Source organism: Mustela nivalis (genome assembly GCF_964662115.1).
Source record: "Mustela nivalis genome assembly, chromosome: 17".
Lineage (NCBI taxonomy): Eukaryota > Metazoa > Chordata > Mammalia > Carnivora > Mustelidae > Mustela > Mustela nivalis.
In genome coordinates this window covers 42,802,220-42,829,987 of record NC_139036.1, presented here as the reverse complement: position 1 = coordinate 42,829,987, position 27,768 = coordinate 42,802,220, and the positions used below count along the sequence as shown (strand labels likewise).

Below are 27,768 nucleotides of genomic sequence, written 5' to 3'. Positions count from 1 at the left end.
CCTATTCTGCCACAATCAAGGTCTCCTATGTTGGAGTCCCTCATTCCCAGATCCAATGTCTTCCTCTTTCTAGCTTTACTACTTCATTTCTTGAAGCACCTATTCCAGGAACATGCTGTCAAGAAAAAGTACGTGGAAACTCAGTTCTTTGAAAATTTGAGTATTTGGAATGTCTTTATTCTTTCTTCTGACTTGAATGATCATTTGAGCATCGAATCGTATGTCCCATCATTTTGAAGGCATTTTGGCTCAGTGATTGGCTTTAGAATCCTTCACAGTTTGTGTTGAAAGTCCAGTGTTGAGGTGCTTGGGTGGCTCAGTGGGTTAAGAGTCCAACTCTTGGTTTTGACTTTGGCTGAGGTCATGATCTCAGGATTGTGGGGTGAAGCCCTGCCTCGAGCTCTGTGCTGCGCTCCTCAGTGGAATCTCCTAGGGATTCTCTTCTCCTCCCTCTGCCCTCCAGGCCCCAGTAAATAAGTAAATAAAGTCTTAAGAAAAAAAGTCTAAGGCTTTTCTGATTTTGATCCTCTCTGAGAGACGTAGCTCTTTTCTCTGGAAGCTTCTAGAACTTATTTATTCCCTCTCTCAAAATTTCACAGGATGTGCCTTAGTGTGGATCAGTTTTCATTCATTGGATTGGGTAGTAGATGGGCCCCTCTTTTTTTTTTTTTAAGATTTTATTTATTTATTTGACACACAGAGAGGGAGAGAGATAGAGAGGGAACACAAGCAGGGCAAGTGGGAGAGGGAGAAGCAGACTTCCTGCCAAGCAGGAGCCTGATGCAGGGCTGGATCCCAGAACCCTGGGATCATGACTAGAGCTGAAGGCAGGCAGATGCTTAACAACTGAGCCACCCAGGTGCCCCTGATGGGCCCCTTTTAATCTGGAAAGGGAAGTTCTTATTCTTTATTTGATAATTTCTATCTTACCCTTCTTCCCTTCTCTTTTTCTGGGAATCCTCTAGGTCAGAAATTGGATCTTCTGGACAGATCATCAGAGTTTTATTTTGTTTCCCCTCTGCTTCTATTTTCCATCATTTTTGTTCTGGAGAGTATTCTGGAAGGTTTCCTTGGCTCTGTCTTTCAACTCATCCACTTAATTTTCAATTCTGGCTCCCATTTTCAGTTTCAATAGCACTTTTTCACTTGTCATTTTCTTTATCTTCATTTTCATCCTAATCCTGTTTAATATGCATAATTTGTCTCTCTGACAATTCCATTTATAGTTCTGTGATATTTTTGTTTTGTATTTTAGGTAGGCTTCATGGCTACCATGGAGCCCAGCTCGGGGCTTGAACTCATGACTCTGAGATCAAGACTTGATCAAAGTCCGTCTCTTAACCCACTGAGCCACCCAGGCACCCCTAGTTCAATGAAATTTTTATATGCTCCTGGCATTCTCTGATTCCTGGGTTCCTCTTATTTTCATCCCTCTTTTTCTTATGTTGGAGGTTTTCTTCAAAAGTGTGGTAATTCTTAAGGGCATCTGGCTGGCTCAGTCAGTAGAGCATGTGACTCTTGATATTGGGGTTGTGAGTTCAAGCCCAAGCCCATGTTGGGCTTAGAGCTTACTTAAAAAAAAAAAAAAAAAAAGTGTGGTAGTTCTTACTTCTCAGTTCAAGTTGGTTTTATTTGCTTGTTGGGCTTCACTGTGGGGTAACTGGGGAAAGCCCTGGCTCCTAGGATTCTGGGAGCTGATGTTAGCTTCTTACCTAATCTCTGTTGTTTTAGTTCAGTGACTGCCTTGCCCTAAGCTGTGTCTGGCATCCCCGGGTCTGTACTTGGTTTTTTCCAGACAGTGAGTACTTTGTCTCCTGGGTTCAGAGAGAGGTAGTTATTTGGAAAATCTCAACTATACAAATTGTCCAGCCAGTTCTCTTCTTTTCAGCCAAACCTTTCATCCCTGCCATTGAACCACACCTACTTCCTCTAACTTTGAGCTTTTGGGGGTCATATAGCATAACTCTGGCTGGAAATCACTTCTACAGGCGCTTATTATTCAGTTCTCTGCTGTGCTAGGTCAGTGACCCTGTCTCCACTTGCTGGATTCCAGCATCTGTTGATTTCTTTAGTCCACAGTCATCTCATTTCCCACTTTTTGTCCTTGTGGGTTTATACTCATTGCCCTTGCTTTACTATCACTTTAATAAGCTTTTGGGTCATGGTTAACCAGGAGATCCGTGTCATGTTCTCTGGAGATCTTCCGTGTTTGCACATGCTGTTCCCTGTGCTGGGACTGCTTACCCCTTCCTCCATAGCATGACCACCAGTCCTTGTAAAGGATTGGTCTTCTAATGTTACACCATTCCATTTATACGTAATTATCTTGTTACATGTCTGCTTTTCTTTTCTTTTCTTTTTTTTTTTAAGATTTTATTTATTTGAGAGAGAAAGCACACAAGCAAGGGGAGCAGCAGGCAGAGAGAGAGAGAGAAGCAGGTTCTCTGCTGAACAGGGAGCCTGAGCTGGGGCTCAGTCCCAGGACCTTGGGATCATGTTCTGAGCCAAAGGCAGACGCTTAACCGGCTGAGCCACCCAGGCACCTCCTGCTTTTCTTTGAAAAGTGTATCTTCATGGACAGTGGGGACCAGGCTGCACCACTCCCAGGAGCACCATTTGCCTTGTTGTTTTGGAATTACGTTCCGGGGGTGCCCTCTGAAATTGTGCATCCCTCTTGCTCTGGTAGGGACCATGAATTCTGCAGTTTGGTGTCCCCACAGCTTGGCAAAGCATGTGGTAAAGAGGCACTCAGGTGTCGAGTGAACCAAGGACACCTCTACATGTGGCCACCTGAATGTCACAGGTGGGCCAGAACACCTATAGGGTGGGTATGTAATATACACCAGGGGGACCGTAGTTAATAAGACGATGTTATATATGTGAAAGTTTGTAAGAGTAGATCTTAAAAGTTCTCATCACAAAAAAAATTTGTGGGTATGTGAGATGATGGATGTTAGCTAAACTTGTGGTGATTATTTCATAATACTACATACATCAAAACACTATGTTGTACAGCTAAAAATAATGCAATGTCATATGTCAATTTTATCTCAGTAACACTGAAAATAAAAGAAAGAAAACCTCTGAGAAATGATGCATTTGGCTTCTGTGCATTTTTATTTAGCAAGGTCACAGTTATGTGATACATTATTATTTTTTTTTAATCCCAACAATAAAGTACTTCTCTCTTTGGGAGAATAACAACTATGACTCTCTTTTTCTGCCTGGATAGATGATTTTCTCTTTGCAGTCACATGTCTTTTCCACTCTAGCCACATTTTTCCAGTTACAAAGTTTACGGCTCAATGTACTCCTTGCCTCTTAAGTCATAGTGGGGTGGAAAGAACCATAATTCAAGTCAAGAGGCTGCCCTTTTGATTATTATTCCCGATGTTCACATCCGTGGTCTGTTTCCATGTCTGTAAAGTGAGGAGGTTGGATTTTCTATTTTTTAAGGGCTGTTAAACAACAACCATCACAAACATATTTTTTGTTAATAAGTTTGAGTCCATGTGTCTTTTTTTTTTTTAAAGATTTTATTTATTTATTTGACAGGCAGAGATCACAAGTAGGCAGAGAGGCAGGCAGAGAGAGAGGGAGAAGCAGGTTCCCCGCCGAACAGAGAGCCCGATGCAGGACTCGATCCCAGGACGCTGGGGCGATAACCCGAGCCAAAGGCAGAGGCTTTAACCCACTGAGATCCCAGTCACCCTGAGTCCAAGTGTCTTGAGGGTAAAGCATTGAAAAGCAGATAATTGATTTACTGTGTAGAGAAGTTTGCTGTTGATTCTAGGTTGGGTCTTACCTTTTACTTTGGGAGTATCTCAGAATAAACTTACTCATCCCAGGGGTTTTATGTTTTATGAGATGTCTCATTTCAGTGTCTACCCATCAGTATTAACTTAGGGTATAATTTCTTAGATTTCCAAATACTACCAACAGGCACATGTCACGAAATACTTTCTTTTAGATGATGACAGGTGCAAAAGTCTCCTTATTGCAATTTAAGGAGGAAACAACTCTGTAACAGTTTAGCCTTTTATTTTACTTTTTAAGTTTTTTTTTTTTTCAATTTTATTTATTTATTTAACAGAGAGAGATCACAAGTAGGCAGAGAGGCAGGCAGAGAGAGAGGGGGGAAGCAGGCTCCCTGTTGAGCACAGAACCAAATGCAGGGCTTGATCCCAGTACCCTGAAATCATGACCTGAGCCAAAGGCAGGGGCTTAACCCACTGAGCCACCCAGGCACCCCTATTTTTTAAGCTTTTTGTTTCTTTGTTCGTTTTTTAGTTTATTTCTTTAAGTAATCTCTTAAGACCAGCGTGGGGCTGGAATTCAAAATCCTGAGTCACATACTTCACCACCTGAGCCCATCAGGAGCCCTAGCTTTATATTTAAAATCATTTTTCTTTTGAGGTTTAACATTTTAATATAAATTCTTCTATTGGGAAATGTTACATATTTGCTTGTCACTGACAGTAAATCTGCATGAATTAGTTGCACCTGTTAGCTCATGCTCAAGGAAGATCAGTGGATATCCTTCCCTGAAGTTAATTACCTTCTTAAGGTGTTTCAGGCTTCTCTGTGCTAGCAGTATGTTAAGATTTTTAAGAATTATTTATTATTTTTTAATTTATTTTTTTAATTATAAAAAACTATTTGAGAGACAGAGACCGTGCAAGCGGGGCAAGGGGGGATTGAGGGAGATGGGGAAGCTCAAGCAGACTCCTTGCTGAGCCCAGAGCCTTTGTGGGGCTCGATCCCACAACCCTAAATCATGACCTGAGCCCAAACCAAGAGTTGGGTGCTCAACCAGTGGAGCCATCCAGGTGCCCCTGTCACAGATTTAAAAAAACAAAACAACAATTTAACTAATTTTCATTCATTTGGTCAACAAATATTTAAGCATCTTCTAGGCCCTGGGGACATAGCAGTGAACAGAAAAAGGTCTTTGTTCTTATGGAGCTTACATCTCTAGCTGCTGGTGGTGGAAGGAGTTAAAAAAGAGGGGCACCTGGGTGGCTCTGCCCAGGTGGGTTAAAGCCTCTGCCTTCAGCTCGAGTCGTGATCCCAGGGTCCTGAGATTGAGCCCTGCATCGGGCTCCCTTCTGGGCAGGGAGCCTGCTTCCCTTCCTCTCTCTCTGCCTGCCTCTCTGCCTGCTTGTGATCTCTGTCTGTCAAATAAATAAAATCTTAAAAAAAAAAAAAAAAGAAATACATGGTGTATTAGAGGGTGTTGAGTACCATGAAGAAATACTCAGCAGGGGTAGATGTGCTCTTCGATGAAGTGATGTGAAGTGTTTGTGCAGAAGTCTGAGTGAAGACAGAGAGCGAGCCAAGTGATAGTCTAGGGAAGAGCTTTCTGGGGAGGATTGGCATGTTCCAGAAGCAAAAGGGGGACCAGTATGAGCAAAGGGGGAGCAGTGGGAAAGGATATCAGAGAGATCTCCAGAGGCAAATTGGGTCATCTGGTGGGCTGAGGTAGGAGCTTGAACTTTTTCCTACGTGGGTTTTGAACAGAAGAATGGCATGGTGGGATTTCTCCCCTTTTTTTTCCCCCCAAAGATTTTATTTATTTATTTGACAGGCAGAGACCACAAGCAGGCAGAGAGGCAGGCAGAGATAGAGAAGAGGAAGCAGGCTCCCTGCTGAGCAGAGAGCCCAATGTGGGGCTCCATCCTAGGACCCTGGGATCACCACCGAAGCCAAAGGCAGAGGCTCTAACCCACTGAGCCACCCAGGCGCCCTGGGATTTCTCTTTTGAAAGGATCTGTAATGGGGAGAATAGACTGTGGTGGGATTAGAGTGAATACCAAGACCAGTTAGGAATTCAGCACAGTGGTGGCAGCCAGGTAATAGAGGTGGCAGTGGCTCAGATTAAGACTGTAGCAGCAGCGGAGATGGTGAGAGGTGCTCACAGTCTAGATACATTTTGAAGGTAGAACCAACAGGACTTGTTAATGGATTGGATGTTGGAGGGAAGAGAAGGAGAAAAGAGATTGGAGTCAGGGCTTATTTTATTTATCTTTTTAAGATTTTATTTATTTATTTGAGAGGGAAAGAGGGAGCGCGCCCGCAAGCAGGGAGGCAGGTTAAAGGGAGAGGGAGAAGCAGAATCCCTACTGAGCGGGGAGCCCAATGTGGGGCTTGATCCCAGGACCCTGAGACCATGACCTGAGTTAAAGGCAGATGCTTAACTGAGCCACTGAGGCACGCTGTCAAGGCTTATTTTAAAGGTTTTTAGCCTGAGCCTATGCAAAAATGGAGTTGTCATTTGCTAAAATGGAGAAGTTGGCCAGAGAGGTTTTTAATGAGGGGATTGGTGTGGGGTACATTAAATATGAGCTCCTTGTTAGACATCCAGGTAGAGATATTGAATAGGCAGTTAGATGTGACTCTGGAGCTCACGAGAGGGGGGTTAAGGCTAGGGATGTAAATTTGGGGATTGTCAGGGTGTACATGTCATTTTGAAGGAGTGGGATTAGATGGATCACTTAGAAGGGGAGTGCACAGAGGAAAGAGGTTTACTATGAAAACAGTTTTAAGGGGTGCGTGATGACTCAGTTGGTTTGACGTCTGCCTTTGACTAGGGTCTCCCTGTTCAGCCGGGAGGTTGCTTCTCCCTCTTCTGCGCACCCCCCTCCTTGTGCTCGCTTTCTCCCTGTCAAATAAATAAATAAAATCTTTAAAGCAAAACAAAACAATTTTAACAGTAGGGGCGCCTAGCTGGCTCAGTCAGAACAGTGTGCAACTCTTGATCTCAGGGTTGTGAGTTTGAGTCCCATGTTGCACGTTGAGATTACTTAAATAAATAAAGTTAAAAAAAATAAAATAAAATGGGCGCCTGGGTGCTCAGTCAGTTAAGTGTCTCCCTTCGGCTCAGGTCATGGTCCCCGGGGTCCTGGGATCAAGTCTCGAATTGGGTTCCTTGCTGAGCAGGGAACGTGCTGCTGCCTCTCCCTCTGCTTCTCTCTCTCTCTCAAATAAATTTTTAAAAAAACTTCAAAAAAATAAAATAGTTTTAACAGCAAAGCCTTTTCCTTTAAAACTGCAAATTCTTTTCTCATGGAAGTTAGACTCTATGTAAAGACAATATTCTATCACTATTTAGTAAAAATGGTGTTCTAGTACCAAATGGAATAAACCTCTTAGATTCAGGGGCACAAGGCAAGAACCATTTTGGTATGCTCAGAGATGCTAGGGGCAGAAAATGTGATCGGCACAGCAGGGGTGGCTGCCTTTGTTGCACAGCTTTGGGAAGACGGGAACATCTGGGGCAATTGTCTTCTGGAGCTGCTTCACTCACATATTTGATGCCTGGGCTGAGATGAGCCAAAGGCTGATCTCAGCAGGGACTGCAGACCAAGTGCCTCCTCGTGGCCCCTCGTGCCTTTGGGCTTCACACAGGGTGTTGGCTGGGAAATGAGCCTGCCAAGAGAATCAGGCGGAAGCCTTGAAGTTGTGTATCGACCCTTTTGTCTTAACCCGATTGGTTGGAGCAGTCATGGCTTTAGCCAGATTCAAGGGGAGGAGACAAAGAACTCTTGTCTCAACTGGAAGAGTATTAAAGAAATTGGGGCCATGTATAACCACCGCCAATGCCCTTTGAATTTAAGGTTCTGCCCCCAAACCATCGTTTCTTTGGAGGAAGGAGTTCCGACATGGGATCCATGGCTGTGTGTTCTCAGCCCCTCTTGTGCGTTGCTGCATGCTAAGTGACCAGGATTACCTTGATACCTCTTTTAGGGAAGTGACTTGAATAAGGTTGGGAAAAGGTACTTGCTTGTCTCCAGTAAGTAGTGAGCTATATTATGGGTCTGTGATAACAGATTTAGAAATTTAAGTTCCCTTTTGCTGGTTTATTTCAGTTTTTCTGTCTTTGAAGAATACTATAACTTACTAGCATTTCAGATCAGTGGGTGCTTTTTTGACTCTTACTTGGGTTTTGTCCAAGGATACAATATCTGCAGGCTTTTACCAGCAACTTGCCCTTCTCCCTTCAGTTGCCCTCAAGCCTGGAAATTTTGACATGATGTTTGCTTGCCCAATCTACAGTTTCTCAAGGGCTATATTCCTTCTGTTTTAAAAAGTTGGCAGCCTGGGGCATCTGGGTGACTCAGTCGGTTAAGCATCTGCCTTTGGCTCAGGTCAGGGTCTTGGGGTGCAGGGATCGAGCCCTGCATCGGGCTCCCTGCTCAGCAAGGAGTCTGCTTCTCTCTCTCCCTCTGTGCACACACACACTCTCTCAAATAAGTAAATAAAAACCTTTAAAAAAAAAGTTGGCAGCCTACTTTTGATTCCTGCGAGGGTGAAGCCCTCAGCATTTGTACGTTGGAAGAATGCTTTGCTTCTCTCCAGAAAAAAGTCTAGATCACCAGTCATCCAGGCTAGAGCAGATCTTGTTCCCAGATGCAGTTAGTCATATTCATGTCCTGCTTTTCAGTATTGTGGCCATCAGTAGACACTTCTGCAGTGGGAGCTGGTATTTATGTCTGTGTGCAAAGGCGAGGAAAGGAAACTAAAGGCAGTGTTCATTTGGCATCCTCTAACATCCGGTCAGAAGCTCTAACTCAGAAGGAGACATGAGGGCTGCCAACGGAGAACTCCTCACATGGAGAAGGAATCAGAATTGCCATGACTCATGTCTAAGTGCTGTGGAGGTTCATCGTTAAAGCAGGGGTTGTGCCAGAGGTGCCTTTCCATTGGGGACAGCGAAGGGACATAAGTGTCACCAAGGGGAGAAACACTTCAGGCAAGAACATCTCTCTGCAAGAAAGGAACAAAGGCTGGTGTTTGGGGTGGGGGATAAGGGGGAGAAGATAAACAGACCTGAGACTCCTCTTGAGGCTGGAGAGAGGAGGGAGGTGGCAGAATTGGCCGAGGAGTCACAGAACCTTGGCCAGGGGTAGAGATGTGGGATTGGACAGTGAGAAGTTAGTGTACGCTTTTCTGCTTGGGGAGTGTTGTCTGGGATTTTACTCTTACTGAAAGATCCCTGAGGGACCATTCTTGAATTTTTCCGACAGCAGAACTGAAAGGATTGGTCAGTTGGTCTGCTCCTCTGAGTAATTCTTACCAGATGTGGTGTCCTCGTCTGGCTGATTGAATTAGAGTGGTAATAGCCCAGCAGTTGATTCATTCAGTACATGTTTTTGGACTCCCTTTTGTGAGCAGGGCACTGTGTTGGATGCTTGGGGCAGGGGTGGGTGAGGAGGAGAACACATTACAGAGCCACACTAAGCAAGGCTCTTCCTGACCTCACAGAGCTGGCATCCGGCCAAGTGGTTGCAGGTCCGGGTTATGGAATCCTGGTGCTCAGCGCTGGGCAGGGAATGGTGATAGAAGGAGGACCCTGAGAGGGAGGCCTTGGTGCTTTTGAGCAGCTGGAAGAAGAGCAGGGTGAGTGCTGGGCGTTCGGCCAGCAGGCCAGTAGCAGCTGAGGGCAAGAAAGGCGGGGCTCACCAGGCCCTCGGTTGCACTAATGACACTTAGAGACACATCCTGCCTGCCTGCTTGGGCATCTTAAGTCCTTTGTGTACATTGACTCATTCAGTTCTTAAGTGACCCTATGAGGTGAGTCCTGTTCTCTGCCCTTTTTCACAGGTGGGGAAACTGAGGCACAGAGGCTAACTGGTAGTTGGTGTGCGAGCCCCAGATCCTTGTTGTTAAATATCCGTGTACTCCTTCTGCTGCAGCATTTTTTCTTGGGTCACAGCAACCTTAATGTCTTGAGGGAATGGAGCCTGATCGCAGTTTACAGATCGAATAGTTTCTGGAGGCCATCCAGCCTGGGGTCTCCCAGTGTGTCTTAGTGAACAATGAACCTCCATTTGAACCCCAAACACAACAGGAGCCTGGGAGGTTGTTCCTCGTCCTCCCTTTGTCTGAGTCCCATTTGCCCTTCACACAGTCACCAAGCCCCATCACAGCTCCCTCTATTTCTGGAAGATGTCCACCTTGCAACAACTTCCGGTCACTGCCAGATCTTACCTCTTATTGCTGCCTGAGGGATCTTAAATGTAAATCAGATTGTCCCCAGCCTGCTGAACACTTTTCAGACTTTTCAGACTTCCTTGTAACCCCCGGTCAGTGTTCATGTTTCTCAGTATGGCTTACGTGGGGGCTTGGTTACATCTGCCCGGACCCCATCCCTGGAGATCATTATTCAGTACATCAGGAGTAAGGAGCAGACTCCGGCTTCTGAAAGCCCCTCACGTCATCCTGACCACCCAGATCCTGATCTCTGCGCTCATTCCTGGGTCCTCAGTCTGGCCACACAGTTAGCATCGTCCGGGGAGATTTTAAATATCGAAACATGGGTCCCTCCCTTGGCAGTTCTGATTTAATAAATCTGGTTTGATTTCCCAGGCATCTCTCCCTTCAAAGAAAAAAGAACTGCAGCCAGGATGGGTACCTGTGGATGCAGAGGGAGTGCTCCAGAGGGCAGAACAGGGGTCGGTCTTGAGGGGAAGCAGATTGATTCTGGAGTGTTTCGCCCTTGCATGTACAGATCTCCCCATCTTTGAAGAGCTACTCCTCTGTAATTATCTTCTCCTCTTCTAACCACACTTCCTGTTCCCAAGCCTTCATGCTGGGCAAAATGCTCAAGTTCTCAGACTCTTCACAACCTGATTACCCTTCCCTGAATATGTTTATTTTTTAGTCATGCCATTTAAATTATGATACATTTAGAGATTCATTGTAGATGTGAGCCTGGTTATAGCGGGATGGATAGCTTTAATTCAGACACCGTATGTGGCTGTTGAAAATGACGTAAGATGGGGATACCTGACTCAGTTGGTAGAGCGTGTGACTCCTGATCTTGGGGTCGTGAATTCAAGCCCTATGTTGGGCAGAGAGCTTCCTTTAAAAAAAAACAAACACAAAAACAGGGACACCTGGGTGGCTCAGTTGGTTAAGCGGCTGCCTTCGGCTCAGGTCATGATCTCAGTATACTGGGATCGAGTCCCACATCCGGCTGCTTGAGCCTGCTTCTCTCTCTGTCTCTGCCTGCCATTCTGTCTGCCTGTGCTCGCTCTCACGCTCTCTCTCTCTGACAAATAAATAAATAAAACCTTTAAAAAACAAAAAACAAAAACCCATATGATCACATTGGCTTGATGTCATGATTGACTCATGTGTTACTTAAAAATCAGTGAAAACTCCTTCTCTAGCCTAATGGGTAAGAGCAGGAATTCTGAAAACAGACTGTTTGGGTTAGGATTCGAGCTCCATGATGTTACTATCTGATGAGCTTGGGTGAATCACTTAAAATTCTGTACTTAGTTTCCTCCTCTGTAAAACAGGGTTAAAAATGTATTTATCTTATAGGGTTGTTGTGAAGATGAAATAAGTAACTGAAATATGTCAAGTGCTTAAAACAGTGCCTAGAACATAGTGAAGTGCTATATAAACATTAGTGATAATCATTAGTTATTTTGGCCTGCTCTTTTTTTTTTTTAAAGATTTTATTTATTTATTTGACAGAGAGAAATCACAAGTAGACGGAGAGGCAGGCAGAGAGAGAGAGAGGGAAGCAGGCTCCCCGCCGAGCAGAGAGCCCGATGCGGGACTCGATCCCAGGACCCTGAGATCATGACCTGAGCCGAAGGCAGCGGCTTAACCCACTGAGCCACCCAGGTGCCCCTTTTGGCCTGCTCTTAAACCAAGGTTCATTCTTTCTGTCTTCTTTCATTTGGTTATCATTTAGTGGTTTTTGTGGTTTTTTTTGAGATTTTACTTATTTATTTGACAGATGGATCACAAGTAGGCAGAGAGAGAGAGGAGGAAGTAGGCTCCCCACTGAGCAGAGAGCCCGATGCAGAGCTCGATCCTTGAGACCTTGAGATCGTGACCTGAGCTGAAGGCAGAGGCTTTAACCCACTGAGCCACCCAGGTGCCCCTCATTTAGTGTTTTTACCTTTGGTCTTTCTAGCACCTGGAGCTATCCTTAGGTGAACTGTGTATGGAGGGAGATAAACTTCATCAGAGCACCCCCCCAGCCCTCCTGCTGTTCTCTCTTCCCCTTAGACACGTACACTAAATCACAGCATTATGAACTCCCTCCCTCAGGAGATAATACAAAGACTCATTGAAATGCATGCATTTTGCATGGCAGAGAAAGCTGACTTCATCATTTAACATGGTTAATCTGATGATTTTTTTTTTTTTTAAAGATTTTATTTATTTATTTGACAGACAGAAATCACAAGTAGGCAGAGAAGCAGGCAGAGAGAGAGAAGGGGAAACAGGCTCCTGCTGAGCAGAGAGCCCCATGTGGGGCTCGATCCCAGGATCCTGAGACCATGACCTGAGCCGAAGGCAGAGACTTAATCCACCGAGCCACCCAGGCGCCCCTAATCTGATGAATTAATCTGTTTCCCTGGGCATTGAGGAGATAGATGTAGCTAAGAAGTACCAGTGGAAGGAATGCTGTGGGAGGGAGGAACCATCCAGCTCCCTTAGGCACCCCGCACCACCTGTGAGAGATGCTGTATATCCATTATTACTATTTTTTTTTTAAGATTTTATTTTATTTTTTTGACAGACAGAGATCACAAATAGGCAGAGAGGCAGGCAGAGAGAGAGGGGGAAGTAGGCTCCCTGCTGAGGAGAGAGCCCGATGCGGGGCTCGATCCCAGGATTCTGGGATCATGACCTGAGCAGAAGGCAGAGACTTAACCCACTGAGCCACCCAGGCGCCCCCATTATTACTATTTTTTTAACTTTTACGGCAGTCTTTCAAAAGAATGATACTTCCCCATTTTAGTGAAGTCAAGTAATACCCATAAAAGAAATCACTGATAAATGGCAGGCAGGGTTTGGACCCAGGCCCATCCTGTGGGATAGTCTGTCCCGTGTCCTTGGCCTCCCATCACCCTGCTTCAGTGGAGCTTGTCTGGTCGGGGGAGTGGAAGTGTCACAAAATGGGGAGGCCATGTGACGCACCAATTTGGTCTGTTCTGTGGTTTTTATCTAGAGCTCAGACCTGTTCTCAAACAGCTTTAACCATAAACTGCACACTTAGTAATTGACAAAAGCACGTTACTTGTGTTACTTTCAGTTTAGAAGCAATTATGTTTATATTGTTCCTTTAGTCTGAAATATTTGTGATCAGATATGGTGCCTGTACCAAATCAAGTATGGAGAATACATGGGTTTTTAAAAGATTTTATTTATTTATTTTGAGAGAGAGAAAGAGCACGAGCATGCAAGCACGAGCATGCAAGCACGAGCATGCAAGCACAAGCAGGAGGGGCAGAGGCACTGAGCGAGGAGCCCAGCTCAGGGCTTAGCCCCACAATCATGAGATCGTGACCTGAACTGAAATCAAGAGTGGGATGTGTAACCAACTGAGCCACACAGGTGCCCCAATCATTTTTTTTTTTAATGTCATTAATGCTATTAGATTTGACATAATTGGAGACTTGGTCAATTCAAAGTTCACAGAATCCTTTTGGATAGCTGGAGGAGCAGTAGATCTGAGTAGTTCTTGTAGTTTTGTTTTTAAGACCTTTTTATTGTTTTTTAAAGTAGGCTCCAGGTCTGTTGTAGAGCTCGACGTAGGGCTTGAACTCATGAGACTGAGATCAAGATCTGAACTGAGATTGAGTTGGACACTTAACGGACTGAGCCACCTAGGTGCCCCATTATTTTTAAGATCTTGATTATTCTTCATGGATCAGAGCCCTAGATCTTTTTATCCTTTCTGCTGTTCACATTCCTGGCACAATTCATTTCTTAAAGTTAACTGAATCTGGTAAATTTTATTCTCTATGTTTCTAGATATGGATTAGAGAACTATTAGAAGGTACTGCTAGTGGTAAGACCTTACACCATGTTAGGATTTAGAATGGAAAAAATAAGGTGCTTGGCACAAGATTCTTTAACTCTACCAAGAGTTAAAGTGAGATATGAGCAGTGAGGGATAATAGACTTTTGGGTTGAGAATGTTCCAGAGTGCCATTGAAAACTCCCCTTTCTCGGGGTACCTGGGCAGCTCAGTCAGTTAAAGTCAGTCGGACAAAGGGCACTGGTCAAAGCACAGTAAGTCTCTAAGTCTCTAATCAGAGAAGGTAGCAGATTCCAGTGATGCTGGCTCCTTTAAGATCTGGAGTTTTAAATCCCAATCACGTGCCAGAGACAAAACACAGGAAAACTGCTCTCAGAGTGTGTTGATAGCCCTTGATTTTCTTTTCTTTTCTTTTTTTTTTTTTAAGGATTTTATGTATTTATTTGAAAGATGGAGATCACAAGTAGGCAGAGAGGCAGGCAGAGAGAGAGAGAGAGGGAAGCAGGCTTCCTGCGGAGCAGGGAGCCCGATGCGGGGCTCGATCCCAGGACCCTGAGATCATGACCCGAGCCAAAGGCAGCAGCCCAAACCACTGAGCCACCCAGGCGCCCCAAAACCATCCTTTCCTTTCCCTTGCTTCCCTGAACTCTACTCCCCAGTAGTTTAATACTCTGTCCATATATTCAATTTTGCCACATTAGTAGGGAACTAGAATTCATGTTCTTTTATATCTCAATATCCATTTTTACAATGAAAAGTTGGTTTCTGACTTAAAAGCAAATTCCATTATTTGTAATTAAATATATTTGAATATTACAGTAACTATAGTTGGATTGGGCACTCAACTGTTAATATTTTCTCTTCTTAGGAAATCAAAATTAGATTTATATATAAACTTCCTATTACAAAGGCAAACACCTGGACTTAAACTAAAAGTACTATTTGGATTTGTAAGAAATAAAATTATATGTTTACTATACAAGCCTACTTTAAAAAGAGAGAGAGTGTGTGTGTGTGCTTAGGAGGGAGGGAAAGATAGAGAATTTTAAGGAGGCTCCACACTGGGTATGATTTCACACATGGGGCTTGATCTCACAACCCTGAGATCATGACCTGAGCCAAAAGCAAGATTCATAGGCTTAACATCTGAGCTTCTCAGTCTCCCCCAGGCATAGTTATTTTGAATTATCTTTTTCTGATTTGAAATCACACAGTCTTAATGTCTAAGGTAATTATGAATGGTTAAATTATCAATGGTTATGGGTCCCCGGGTGCTGGGTGGCTTAGTTGGTTAAATGTCTGCCTTCAGCTTAGGTCATGATCTCTGGGTCCTGGATCTTTTAAAAAAAAATTTATCCATGGTTAAATTGTTAAAAATACAGTATTTAAATATGGGCTCCCTGCTGTTCATTACACCTTTTGTCCCACAAGGAAAATTTCATGCAGGTTGAGTGTCTTGATCTAGCATTAATTGCATTTTAGTTTAATAATTTTTCTTCTCCCTAATTTACTTTATGGAGTTTGCAGCTACCTCAGATTATTTTAGAAGTGGTATGGGGAGGATAAACAAATTGGAGCTTGCATGTCTAAATAATTTTGTGGCCCTCAAGATTAGTAGGATTAGATTGAAAACACTAATAGAAATGAGATAGTTGTTTCGAGGGATTTGAACAAAAATATCTTCTCATAGGGGCGCCTGGGTGGCTCAGTGGGTTAAGCCGCTGCCTTCAGCTCAGGTCATGATCTCAGGGTCCTGGGATCGAGTCCCACATCGGGCTCTCTGCTCAGCAGGGAGTCTGCTTCCTCCTCTCTCTCTCTCTCTGCCTGCCTCTCTGCCTACTTGTGATCTCTGTCAAATAAATAAAAAAAAATCTTTAAAAAAATATATCTTCTCATAGAAAAGAGTTTGCTATATATTAATGTTTTTTTAAAAAATTGTATTTATTAGAGAGTGCATGTGCGAGCAGAGGGGAGGGGCAGAGGGCAGAGGGAGAAGCAGACTCCCCACTGAGCAGGAAGCCCAACTAGGGGCTCCATCCCAGGACCCTAAGATCATGACCTGAGCTGAAGGTAGACATTTACCTGACTGAGCCACCCAGGTGCCCCTAAAAATATCTTCTTAAAGGGGTGCCTCGGTGGTTCAGTTGGTTAAGGGCCTAACTCTTGCTTTCCACTCAGGTCATAAAACCATGGGTCCTGGGATCAGTCCACCTCACGCTCTGAGCTCAGTGGGGAGTCTGCTTGATGAGTCTCTCCCTCTGTCCTCCCCCCGCCACACACACTCTCAAATAAATAAATCTTTAAAAAAAAACCTTAGGGCGCCTGAATAGCTCAGTTGGTTAAGCATGTGCCTTTGGCTCAGGTTATGATCTGAGGGTCCTGGGATCAAGCCCTGAGTCAGGCTCCCAGCTTAGTGGGGAGCCTGCTTCTTCCTCTCCCCCTTTTGTATGCTTTCTCTCTCTTCTCTGTCAAATAAATAAATAAAATCTTTTTTAAAAGTACCTTCTTAAAACCACTGAGCCACCCAGGTGCCCTTGGTGCTTTACTTTTATGGAAAGTAATGTCTATAGAAATTAGCGCAAGGGTACTTCTGTTACTTCTTTGTTTGCTTTAGTCACCGGGCCTTTCCTGAAGCAAAAGGGGCTTAGTAGAGGCAATGGATAAGATAACGGCTTTACTCTATTTATAATATAGGTATTTCTAATACAAAGTATGGCTGACACCCAAAAGAATCTTGTCACAAGGTGGAACAGAAATTATCTTTAGATCACTTTCTGTTCTGGATTATATGCGCTGGGGTTTCGTCTCTCTCCTCACTTTGGCCCCTCACTCTACCACAAATCCATTAGTGCGTGGATGTGATTTACAAATCTTAATTTAAAACGAGGTTTTACGAAATGATGTAATGAATCCCTTTTGTAAGGGGTCCTGATTTGTGTTTCTTGACACGTCTCTTGGTTTCCTTAGAATGTAATACATAAATGAAAACTGCGACTTTGGACAAACTTTACTGGTCCTTACAGTAATCAGTTCCTCATCAGACAATAGCTGTTTGAGTTATGACTTGTTGCTAAGTTATCCCCAAGGGGTTGAGAAATTCCTGTTTTGAAAAGTCCGGAAAGTCTTTGGTGACTTGCTGTTTCATTTTTATTTTTCTTTTCTCTGAAGTTGTAGAAAACAGAATCAGATTTAATATTCCCTTTATATGCCCCCATCTGCTGTCTGCTAATGTAAACTTAGCACTCACCTCTGGAGAGAATTAAGCCCGGCGTGATGCCCTAAGCCAGTCTCTCTGTGGAATGAACTCATTTCTCTCTGTACCCAGAATGGCAATTGGCATTCAGATTGTACAGATCACTTTCTGTGTCCTGCGGGTCTGTGAAAATGGTTATTAAATCACAGGCTTTGCATTATTTTGTAGATAAATACTTCAGTGAGAACTTAAGTGGAGTTCTTTAGATTAACTTGTAATTTTAAAAAACAGAATTGAGATTGTGAAATAAGGTAGGCTCTTGTAAAACTTTTTCCGGTAAAACAGTGGCCACAAGCTAGTTGGCAATGGTTTTCCTAGACAGTTTGGCTGGTGATCTCCTAAGGATATATAGTTCTTATGAAGAACATTGGGCTGATTGCCTCATGGCTGTTGTTGGTTAAATATGGTTTGTAGCTAAGCTGCCTTTAAGAAAATCATCACTATAAGGCTCTTTGTTCATCTTCTCCTTGAGAATACTGTCTGCTTTTGGCTTTAACTTGCAGTGATTTTTTTTTTTTTTTAAGTATAGCTATTACAGTGTTACCTACAGTGATTAGACTAAGAAGTGAAGCATAATGCCAGTCATTTTTGGTGCCTTACTTTTTTTTTAACTCTTTTTTTTAAAGATTTTATTTATTTATTTGACAAAGAGAGATCACAAGTGCGCAGAGAGGCAGGCAGAGAGAGGGGGGGGGAAGCAGTCTCCCCGCTGAGCAGAGAGCCTTACATGGGGCTTCATCCTAGGACCCTGGGATCATGACCTGAGCCGAAGGCAGAGTCTTAAACCACTGAGCCACCCAAGTGCCCCTGGTGCTTTACTTTTACGGAAACAAAACAAAACAAAACTAGTAACTGGTTTGTGGTTTAATAAATGACAAAATTACTATACTACTTACTATCCCCTTTGTGTTGTCCTCCCCAACCCCCAAGCCAAAACTACAACAGCAAAAAACACTGCTGAGTTATGGACCTAGAAATGAACTAGACAGTTTTCAACAACTTGTACTTTTTTAATGGTTTGCTGAAAATGTGTATATTTGTGTGTGACCCAACGTTCACGTCCAGTTGAGCAGGTATAGTGGGGTGTCGCTTTATGGTTCTAACATGGAACTTTAGGGAGTAGATTGTGATGGCTATACATTTGTATCCAAGTTAAGGAATTAAGTAATTAGTCTGTTTTTTAAATTAACTTATAACATTGGACTTTATTATAAAAATTAGGTGTCTAGGGGCACCTGGCTGGCTCAGTTGGGGGAACATGTGACTCTTGATCTTGGTATATGTGCTGGCGAAGCGAGCACAACTCTTGATCTTGGGGTTGTGAATTCAGTCCCCACATTGCAGGTAGAGAGTGTACTTTATTTTTTTTTTAAGATTTTATTTATTTATTTGACAGAGATTACAAGCAGGCAGAGAGGCAGACGGGGTGGGGGGAAGCAGGCTCCCCTCTAAGCAGAGAACCTGATGTGGGGCTTCGATCCCAGGACCCTGGGATCATGACCCAAGCTGAAGGCAGACGCCCAATCCACTGAGCCACCCCGACATCTTGGCCTTTCATTTCTTATCGAGGGTGATACCCACCGTGGTTATAATGCCTCAGCTACTGCTTTTGTTCCAGCCAGTGCTTAGTATACATGTACCATGGCCCAAGCAGCATCTGTCATGCAGCAGGTTGGTCTTGGGGGTAGTGAGGACAGGGGCAACAGCAAAGGTGTGGTAGCTGAAAATGTTTGGGAGATGCCTAAGAGGAAGGAAAACATTGTTTAAAAAAAATTAAATCAGTGCCAAGCACCACCTCTGGTGTCATCAGAAGGTTCAGTTTATTTATGGAAACATATTGGCCTGATGGGGTCAATTACTTCATTCTGATATTCTCCTTTCTTGGCTTTATTGAACTTTTTCTTCTTTTAAGAAGTTATTTATTTATTTATTTATTTATTTATTTATTTGAGAGAGCGGGTCCTCCTGAGCAGGGAGAGGGGCAGAGGGAGAAGCAGGTTCCCCACTGAGCAGGGAGCCTGATGCGGGTCTCCATCCAAGGACCCTGGGATCATGACCAGAGTTGAAGGCAGACGCTTAACCGACTGAGCCACCTAGGCGTCCCTCAACTGAGAGCTTTTTTTTAAAATATAATTTTTAAATTTTTTAATAAACATATAATGTATTTTTAGCCCCAGGGGTACAGGTCTGTGAATCGCCAGGTTTACACGCTTCACAGCACTCACCATAGCACATACCCTCCCCAATGTTTATAACCCCACCATCCTCTCCCTACCCTCCTCCCCACCCCCCACAACCCTTAGTTTGTTTTGTGACATTAAGAGCCTGTTAATAGGGACGCCTGGGTGGCTCAGTCCCACATCGGGCTCCTTGCTCCGCAGGGAGCCTGCTTCTCCCTCTGACTCTGCCTGCCACTCTCTGCCTGTGCTCACTCTCGCTCTCTCTGACAAATAAATAAATAAAATCTTTAAAAAAAAAGAGCCTGTTAATGGTTTGTCTCCCTCCTAATCCCATCTTGTTTCATTTATTCTTTTCCCACTCCCCAAACCCCCCATGTTGCATCTCCACTTCCTCATATCAGGGAGATCATATGATCATTGTCTTTCTCTGACTGACTTATTTTGCTAAGCATAATACCCTCTAGTTCCATCCACGTCGTTGCAAATGGCAAGATTTCAATTTTTGATGGCTGCATAGTATTCCATTTGTGTGTGTGTGTGTGTGTGTGTGTGTGTGTGTACACGCACACCACATCTTCTTTATCCATTCATCTGTTGATGGACATCTAGGTTCTTTCCATAGTTTGGCTATTGTGGACATCACTGCTATAAACATTAGGGTGCACATGCCCCTTCGGATCACTACATTTGTATCTTTAGGGTAAATACCCAGTAGTGCAGTTGCTGGGTCGCAGGCTAGCTCTATTTTCAGCTTTTTGAGGAACCTCCATACTGCTTTCCAGAGTGGCTGCACCAGCTTGCATTCCCACCAACAGTGTAGGAGGGTTTCCCTTTCTCCGCATCCTTGCCAGCATCTGTCATTTCCTGACTTGTTAATTTTAGCCATTCTGACTGGTGTGAAGTGGTATCTCATTGTGGTTTTGATTTGTATTTCCCTGATGCCGAGTGATATGGAGCACTTTTTCATGTGTCTGTTGGCCATCTGGATGTCTTCTTTGCAGAAATGTCTGTTCATGTCCTCTGCCCATTTCTTGATTGGATTATTTGTTCTTTGGGTGTTGTTTGCTAAGTTCTTTATAGATTCTGGACACGAGTCCTTTATCTGATATGTAGTTTGCAAATATCCTCTCCCATTCTGTCGGTTGTCTTCTGGTTTTGTTAACTGTTTCCTTTGCTGTGCAAAAGCTTTTGATCTTGATGAAGTCCCAATAGTTCATTTTTGCCCTTGCTTCCCCTGCCTTTGGCGATGTTCCTAGGAAGAAGTTGCTGCCACTGAGATCGAAGAGATTGCTGCCTATGTTAACTGAGAACTTTTTTCAAAACAAAATTACTTTTCATTGACTTGGAGAATCTCAGGCAGGTCCTTGCTTATACTTTTAAGCCTGTATTCTTGGAATTAGCTTTGTTTTCCCTAAACAGTCACATCCCCCCACATTTTGGTCTGACTTTATGCAACATACTTTACTAACTTCTTCAGAAATATCTCAACAGCCATGAGAGGTGGGAATGATGATCTCTGTTTTATAGATGAGGGAGTGGAAATCTGAAAGTTGTTTTTCAACTTCACATACTGTCTGCTAGATAACAGATTCTGGAACTTGGCTGATGCCACACCCACAATGGCATCCCAGTGCAGGAGAAGCTGTGATGTGCTTCCAGAGGCAGAGACTGGGGAGGTGTCTGTATTACTGTAAACTGGGAGAAACACAGAGGATCCTGTGCAAAGCATCTTTTATCCCTAATCACGGACCCTATGCCTGTGTTGGGTAGATGGGGTGTTCCTAGGTGGTTTGCTCCTCCTAAGGCTTGCAGTGACCCTGTGGACGCTTTGGTTTACAGTTGGGACCCCTGATTGCCACAGGATGGCCCAATGGAATCAGCTACAGCAGCTCGATACACGGTACCTGGAGCAGCTTCATCAGCTGTATAGCGACAGCTTCCCGATGGAGCTGCGGCAGTTTCTGGCTGCTTGGATCGAGAGTCAGGATTGGTAAGTCCTTCCTGAGAAACTCCCCAGAGTGTCAGGTTTGGGTTTGGGTTTGGGTTTGAGTCAAGAGACCCAACCTGTTCTAGCTTAACTCTGTGCTATTTCATCAGAAAACTTAAGGGTGTAGGTGATGGGGTGAAAGCGATCAGGAGAATAAAGACGGACTCTCCGTCTTGCAAAATGTGTTCTATGTTAGAAGTGTGTGCAGGCAGCCGTCTCTTGGCACCTGGGACAGCAGCCTGCTTGGTGGTAGATGTTTTGAAGGCTGATTTGGATCTTGTCTCCTTGGGGAGAGCCTCTGTGTGTTCTGACACTCCAGGGATGTGCTACAAATATATTTTATCTCAAGGACAGTTCTCCCATGGGTAGAGATTTGGGTATGTAATTCTGATTCCCCTTTAATTAAAAGAAGGCGACACAGAGTTAAGAGAAACAGACTCATTCATAGAGATGATGGCCCAGAATTCCAAGGACTGTTTCCTTCATTTTTTTTCTCCTTTTTTAGAGAGAGAGAGTAGAGGAAAGGGCAGAGGGAGAGGGACAGAGAGAATCTTTCTTTTTTTTTTTTTAAGATTTTATTTATTTATTTGTCAGAGAGAGCCCACAAACAGGCAGAGGCGGAGAGAAAAGCAGGCTCCCTGCCAAACAAGGAGCCCTATGCGGGACTCAATCCCAGGACCCCAGGATCATGACCCGAGCCAAAGGCATTGGCATCGGCTTAACCAGCTGAGCCACCCAGGCGTCCTGACAGAGAGAATCTTAAGCAGGCTCCATGATGCTGGGATCATGACCCCAGCCGACCAAGAGTTGAATGCGTAACCGACTGAGCCATGCAAGCACTGTTTTTTCCTTCATGTTAATGTGTTCAGATCTACCTATTGATTTTCATTTAATTCAGGACTATGACCTAGTTTTTCTAGAATTTGAAGAGGATCCAGGAAGGTGAGTCAGAGATGATGGAGATGGATCTGGGTTTGCTTATTTGTTACTAATAATGTGACTGCAGAGCTGACTGAGAGAGAATTTTAAAAAGCAAAACAGCGAAAAAAAAAAAAAAAAGCAAAACAGCGTATCTGTCCACTTCACTTGAGTATTTTTTTTTAAGATTTTTAAAAAATCTATTTATTTGTCAGAGAGAGAGCACAAGTAGGCAGAGCAGCAGGCAGAGGGAGAAAGAGAAGCAGGCTCCCCACTGAGCAGGGAGCCTGATGCAGGCCTCGATTCCAGGACTCTGGGATCATGACCTGAGCCGAAGGCAGCTGTTCAGCCAACTAAGCCACTCAGGCGCCCCCACTTGAGTATTTCATAAGTATAGACTATGGCAGTGGCTAATAGTGTCTGGAATAATTTTTAATAATCTTTGAATTCATGATATTTCTTGCAGCTGAGCAAGGTGAATCTAAAGTGAGGAGTGGGTTAAAGTATCAAGTTTGGTTTTTTTTCCCCACCTTTCCCAAATTTGTTTTTTTTCCACCTTGATGGTGATTTGTCTGCATGCACGCATGCACACTTATGGTGTGTGTGTGTGTGTGTGTGCGTGTATGCAGATGTGTGTCGGTTTCAGAACCGTTGTATCCTTCTTCCTTTTTCTAGGGCATATGCGGCCAGCAAGGAATCACATGCAACTTTGGTGTTTCATAATCTCCTGGGTGAGATTGACCAGCAATACAGCCGTTTCCTGCAGGAGTCAAATGTTCTCTATCAGCACAATCTGCGGAGAATCAAGCAGTTCCTTCAGGTGGGATGCGAAACTGACCCCGCAGAGTAGGCTGTTAGCTTTCTGTCCAGGAAGTATTTCTTTCCTCATTTGCCTAGGTAATGGGATCCTATCTTGTACTTTAAATCAAAGGAGAAATTACTAGCTCTTCCTCAAACCTCTGTATACCCAACCTTGGGCATCATTATCTGAAATACACTTCTTTTGTCTGCTGGAGACATAATTGTTACAGTAATCATCTTACATTAGTACATCTTAATGACATGATCAGAGCTAGTGGTTTCATAGGAAAATGACTTTTTTTTTGGGGGGGGGGAGAGAGGAAGTGGTGGAAGGGGCAGAAGGAGGGAGAAAGACTCTTAAGCAGGCTCCACACCCAGGGTGAGCCCCACTCGGGACTGATATCATGACCCTGAGATCATGACCTGAGCTGAAATCAAGAGTCAGACGCCCAACTGACTGAGCCACCCAGACACCCCAGATGATTTATTTTTAGATGTTAAGTATTTTAAAATCTGTAATCAGAACTCTTGGACCAGGTCTGTCACCTCCATAGGACACCAAGATAACATATTGTGCAAAGACTCAGTATGCCCTCGGCCACAGAAGGACAGCTCACTGTGACGGTCTTTTTTCTGTTCTCCCCTTCATCTCCCACTGGTGGCAGCCAGGCTCTGAGGGCCTCATTTTATTGTTTCATGTAGTAGGTGTAATATTCTGCGTCCACAACTCCTTGGTCTACTGCTACTTTTCATTCTTTGTCTCCCCCGTTATAGAGCAGATATCTGGAGAAGCCAATGGAAATTGCCCGAATCGTGGCCCGGTGCCTGTGGGAAGAGTCCCGCCTGCTCCAGACCGCAGCCACTGCAGCCCAGGTGAGACGGGGGAAGAAACAAAGCACCACTGAAGATGCGCTTCCCTTCTTGTGTGCAGAGATGGGCTCCCTCTCACACAGTCATAACAGTGTGCAAAGACCTCCGTGGGAAAAGTGGATGCGTGGGGTTTTTCTTTTCTTCTTTCCTTTTTTTTTTTTAATTAAAGATTTTATTTATTTATTTGACAGAGATCACAAGTAGGCAGAGAGACAGGCAGAGAGCGAGGGGGAAACAGGCTCCCCACTGAGCAGAGAGCCAGATGTGGGGCTTGATCCCAGGATCCTGGGATCATGACATGGGTTGAAGGTCGAGGCTTAACCACCTGAGCCACCCAGGGGCCCCACTTAGGGTTTTTCTTACAAACAATGAAAAGTTGTTTTTTTTTCTTTTTTTAAAGGTTTTATTTATTTATTTGACAGAGCGAGATCAGAAGTAGGCAGAGAGGCAGGCAGAGAGGAGGAGGAAGCAGGCTCCCTGCTGAGCAGAGAGCCCGATGCGGGACTCGATCCCAAGGCCCTGAGATCATGACCTGAGCCGAAGGCAGCAGCTTAACCCACTGAGCCACCCAGGCACCCCAAGTTGTTTTTTTTCTTGAGTGCATAATGCACTGTCTTTTTTAAAAAAATTAAAATTTGACACAATAGTATAAGGAAGAAAGTTGTTTTTTTAAAGATTTTATTTATTTATTTGAGAGAGAGAGAGTGAGAGGGGATCCCGCTCAGAGGGAGAAGCAGACTTCCCGTGGAGCCAGGAACTTGACACGGGACTGGATCCCAGGGCTCAAGGACCTGAGGGGAAGGTAGTCGCTCAACCAACTGAGCCACCCAGGCACCCTAAGGAAGAAAGTTTTACAAAAATCTGAAATGTCCCTCCCTCTCTTTATTATCTCTTCCCAGGAGACCAATGTGAATAGTCTGGTGTATATCCTTCAGTACCTTTCTTCAGGCTCATACAAACTACAGAAAATAAACACACGCACAGTATATTTAAATGAGTTTACTTTTCTGTATCTTGCCTTTTTCATTTAATATTACATTATGTAAAAATGTTGGAAAGCTGGAAACAAAACTGTCATTGTTTATAGATAGATAGGTCTTCCTATAAGATCCAAGAGAAATAATTAAAAAAAAAAAAAAGCCATTGGCATTAACAAGAGTTTAGAAAGATGACTGCATTCAAGGTAAGTATTTTAAGAATCTTATATAATAGCTACAGTAACCTGTTAGAAAATGTCAGGAAAGAAAAGATCTGATTCATAATAGTAGAAACCATTGTATATAATATGCATGTATTATTGGTAAATATGATAAAATGACTGGAAGTTTATATATTGACTCATCACAGTAGTTGGTTATAGGAGGTTTTTTTTAACTTTCTCTGAGGGGGTTTTATTTTCTTTAAAGATTTTATTTGTTTATTTGACAGAGAGAGAGATAGTGAGAGTGGGAACACAAGCAGGGGGAGCTGAAGAGGGAGAAGCAGGCTTCCCACTGAGCAGGGAGCTGGATGCTGGGCTTGATCCCAGGACGCTGGGTTCCTGTCCTGGGCCAAAGTCAGACAAGCACCCCTGGCCCCACTTCTTTAAAAAAAAAAATTGTGCCGGGGCGCCTGGGTGGCTCAGTGGGTTAAAGCCTCTGCCTTCGGCTCGGGTCATGATCCCAGGGTCCTGGGATCGAGCCCCACATCGGGCTCTCTGCTCTGCAGGGGGCCTGCTCCTCCTCTCTCTCTCTCTGCCTGCCTCTCTGCCTACTTGTGGTCTCTGTCTGTCAAATAAATAAATAAAATCTTAAAAAAAAGAATATTACTATTAAAAAAAATTGTGCTAAAATACACACAACATGAAACTTACAATCTGAATCTTTCTTTTTTTTTTTTTTTAAGATTTTATTTATTTATTTGAGAGAGAGAATGAGTCAGGGGAGGGAGTGGCAGAGGGAGAGAAGAAGCAGACTCCCTGCTGAGCAGGGAGCCTGATGCAGGGCTCGATCCGAGGACCTTGGGATCATGACCTGATCCAAAGGCTGACGCTAAACCGACCGAACCACCCAAGCCCTCATCTGATATATTTTCAGGTGTACACTTCATAGTGTTGGAGTTCAGTTACATCGTTGTGCAGCCATCTCCAGAACTCTTTTCATCTTACAAAACTAAAATCTAGACCCATGAAACAACAGTTCTTCGTTCCCATCTCACCGCAACCCCTGGCAACCACCACTTTCCTTTCTGTCTCTGTGAATTTGGGACCTCATAGAAGTGGACTCCTACCCTGTATTTTTGTGTCTGGGTCACTTTCCTTACCATAATGCTTTACTGTTCATCCTTGTAACACGTCTCAGGATTTGCTGTCTTTCAGAAGCTGAATGATGTTCCGCTGTATATAGACACATTTTGTTTATACATTCATCTGTTGAGGGACACTTGGATGGCTTCTGCCTTTTGGCTATTGTGAATAATGCTACTGTGAACAGAAGTGTACAGTTTTTTCTCTTACAAGACAAAAATGTAGCAGGAACAGAATAAAAAGGACATCTAAGTCTAACTGAGGGAGTTGGGGAAGGTATCACAGGGAGAGAGAGAGAGAGATGTGTTTGAGCCAAGATTTAAGGCTGATGGCAAGTACACCAGGCTGATGAGGAGAGAGCACTCCAGGCAGAGAGAAGATCGTGTTCAGACAGGGAAGCATGAACGCATGTATTGGGAGGAGCTGTGGAAAATTCCGCATCTGGTTGGATAAGGAACGGTCAAGGGCCGTATTGTGAATCTCTTTAGTCAGTCATGCCCAGCAGCTGGGCTTTGAAAGAGCAGTTTATCACAAGGGTTCAAGGGCCAGGCTGCCTGGGTTTGAGCCTCGTAGCTCTGCCCCTTGCTGGATAACCTCAGGCTGTGGGAATGTGCCTCCATGGGAATGGTCATCATACCTCACTTCATAGAATTACATTGACTCGTGCCTGTAAGTGCTTAGAGCCTGACACATACGTGCAAAGTAAACATGAACTGCTCCCCGCTACTGCTGTCACAATCACGGTCATCATCGTCGCGGTCACCATTACTGTAAGAAATGAGAACCCACTGAGGAACCCAGAGCAGAGCACTGATGTGCTCAGATACACATGAGGGGGAACTGATAACAGTCACTGTTTGAGACACCAGAGACAGTCCAGCTTGCAAAGAGGCACTCCTCCTTGCATCACAGGAGTTCTCTGTTGTGGAGAACCTTTATGTGTTCATCCTGTCCGGTAAGATAAAAATACTCGATTTAAGCCAATTTGGGTAGAGGCTCCCAAATTGATCACAAAAGGCAAGGGAACAGTGGGTTCCCTGCGGATGTTCCCAATCTTACAGATCCAGGGTTGGCAAACAGTGCCTGTGGCCTTCGTCCAACCTGCCATGCCTGTTTTTAAATAAATGAAATTTTGGGGAACACAGCCACACCCGTTTATATACACGTTGTCTCTGGTTGCTTTCATGCTGCGGGTTCAGAGCTGAGTCTTGACAGCAGAGACTGGATGACCCAGAAAGCCAAAAATATGTACCACAGCCTTTATAAGGGAAAGTTTGCCACAGTTGACCTAGAACTACAAATTGGATACTTGATGTCTTAATGCAGGCCTTCTATAAGTTTCTCTTTTTACATCATCTGGCATGTTCTTAAGTGTCTTTTATGGGTAGAGCACCAGAAGCTAGGAAGACGAGTAGTTGTGAGCCCTTCCAGGCAGGGCTCTCAGTCTAGTTGGGATGATAGGTATACAAACACTCAAAGCGAGAGAAATGTAGAGGAAGATGTGAGTAATTTTGCCTACAGAAGTTGAATAAGGTTTTAAAGGAGAGCAGACAGTTGCACTGAGTTTGAAGGTGAAGTTCAGGTGTCCTTGGGTGGAAGCGCATGCCAGCCTGAGCCGATGGTGTGTGGGGAGCATGCTGTGTGTGGGGAAGAGTGGGTAGTATGGGGTGACTGAAACACAGG

General features: G+C 44.1%; 1 protein-coding gene across 4 annotated transcripts in view; it reads left to right on the top strand.

The window, feature by feature from the left end:
* The window catches only part of STAT3 (signal transducer and activator of transcription 3), a 73,286-nt gene that overhangs the window by 19,723 nt on the left and 25,795 nt on the right, over nt 1-27,768 (top strand). For all 4 annotated transcript variants that reach the window (XM_082706119.1, XM_082706118.1, XM_082706121.1 and 1 more), the window contains exons 2-4: nt 21,065-21,215; nt 22,806-22,950; nt 23,706-23,804. In XM_082706119.1, the coding sequence (XP_082562245.1) occupies nt 21,088-21,215; nt 22,806-22,950; nt 23,706-23,804 (372 nt within the window). In that variant the 5' untranslated portion in view covers nt 21,065-21,087. The remainder of the gene's footprint in view (nt 1-21,064; nt 21,216-22,805; nt 22,951-23,705; nt 23,805-27,768) is intronic.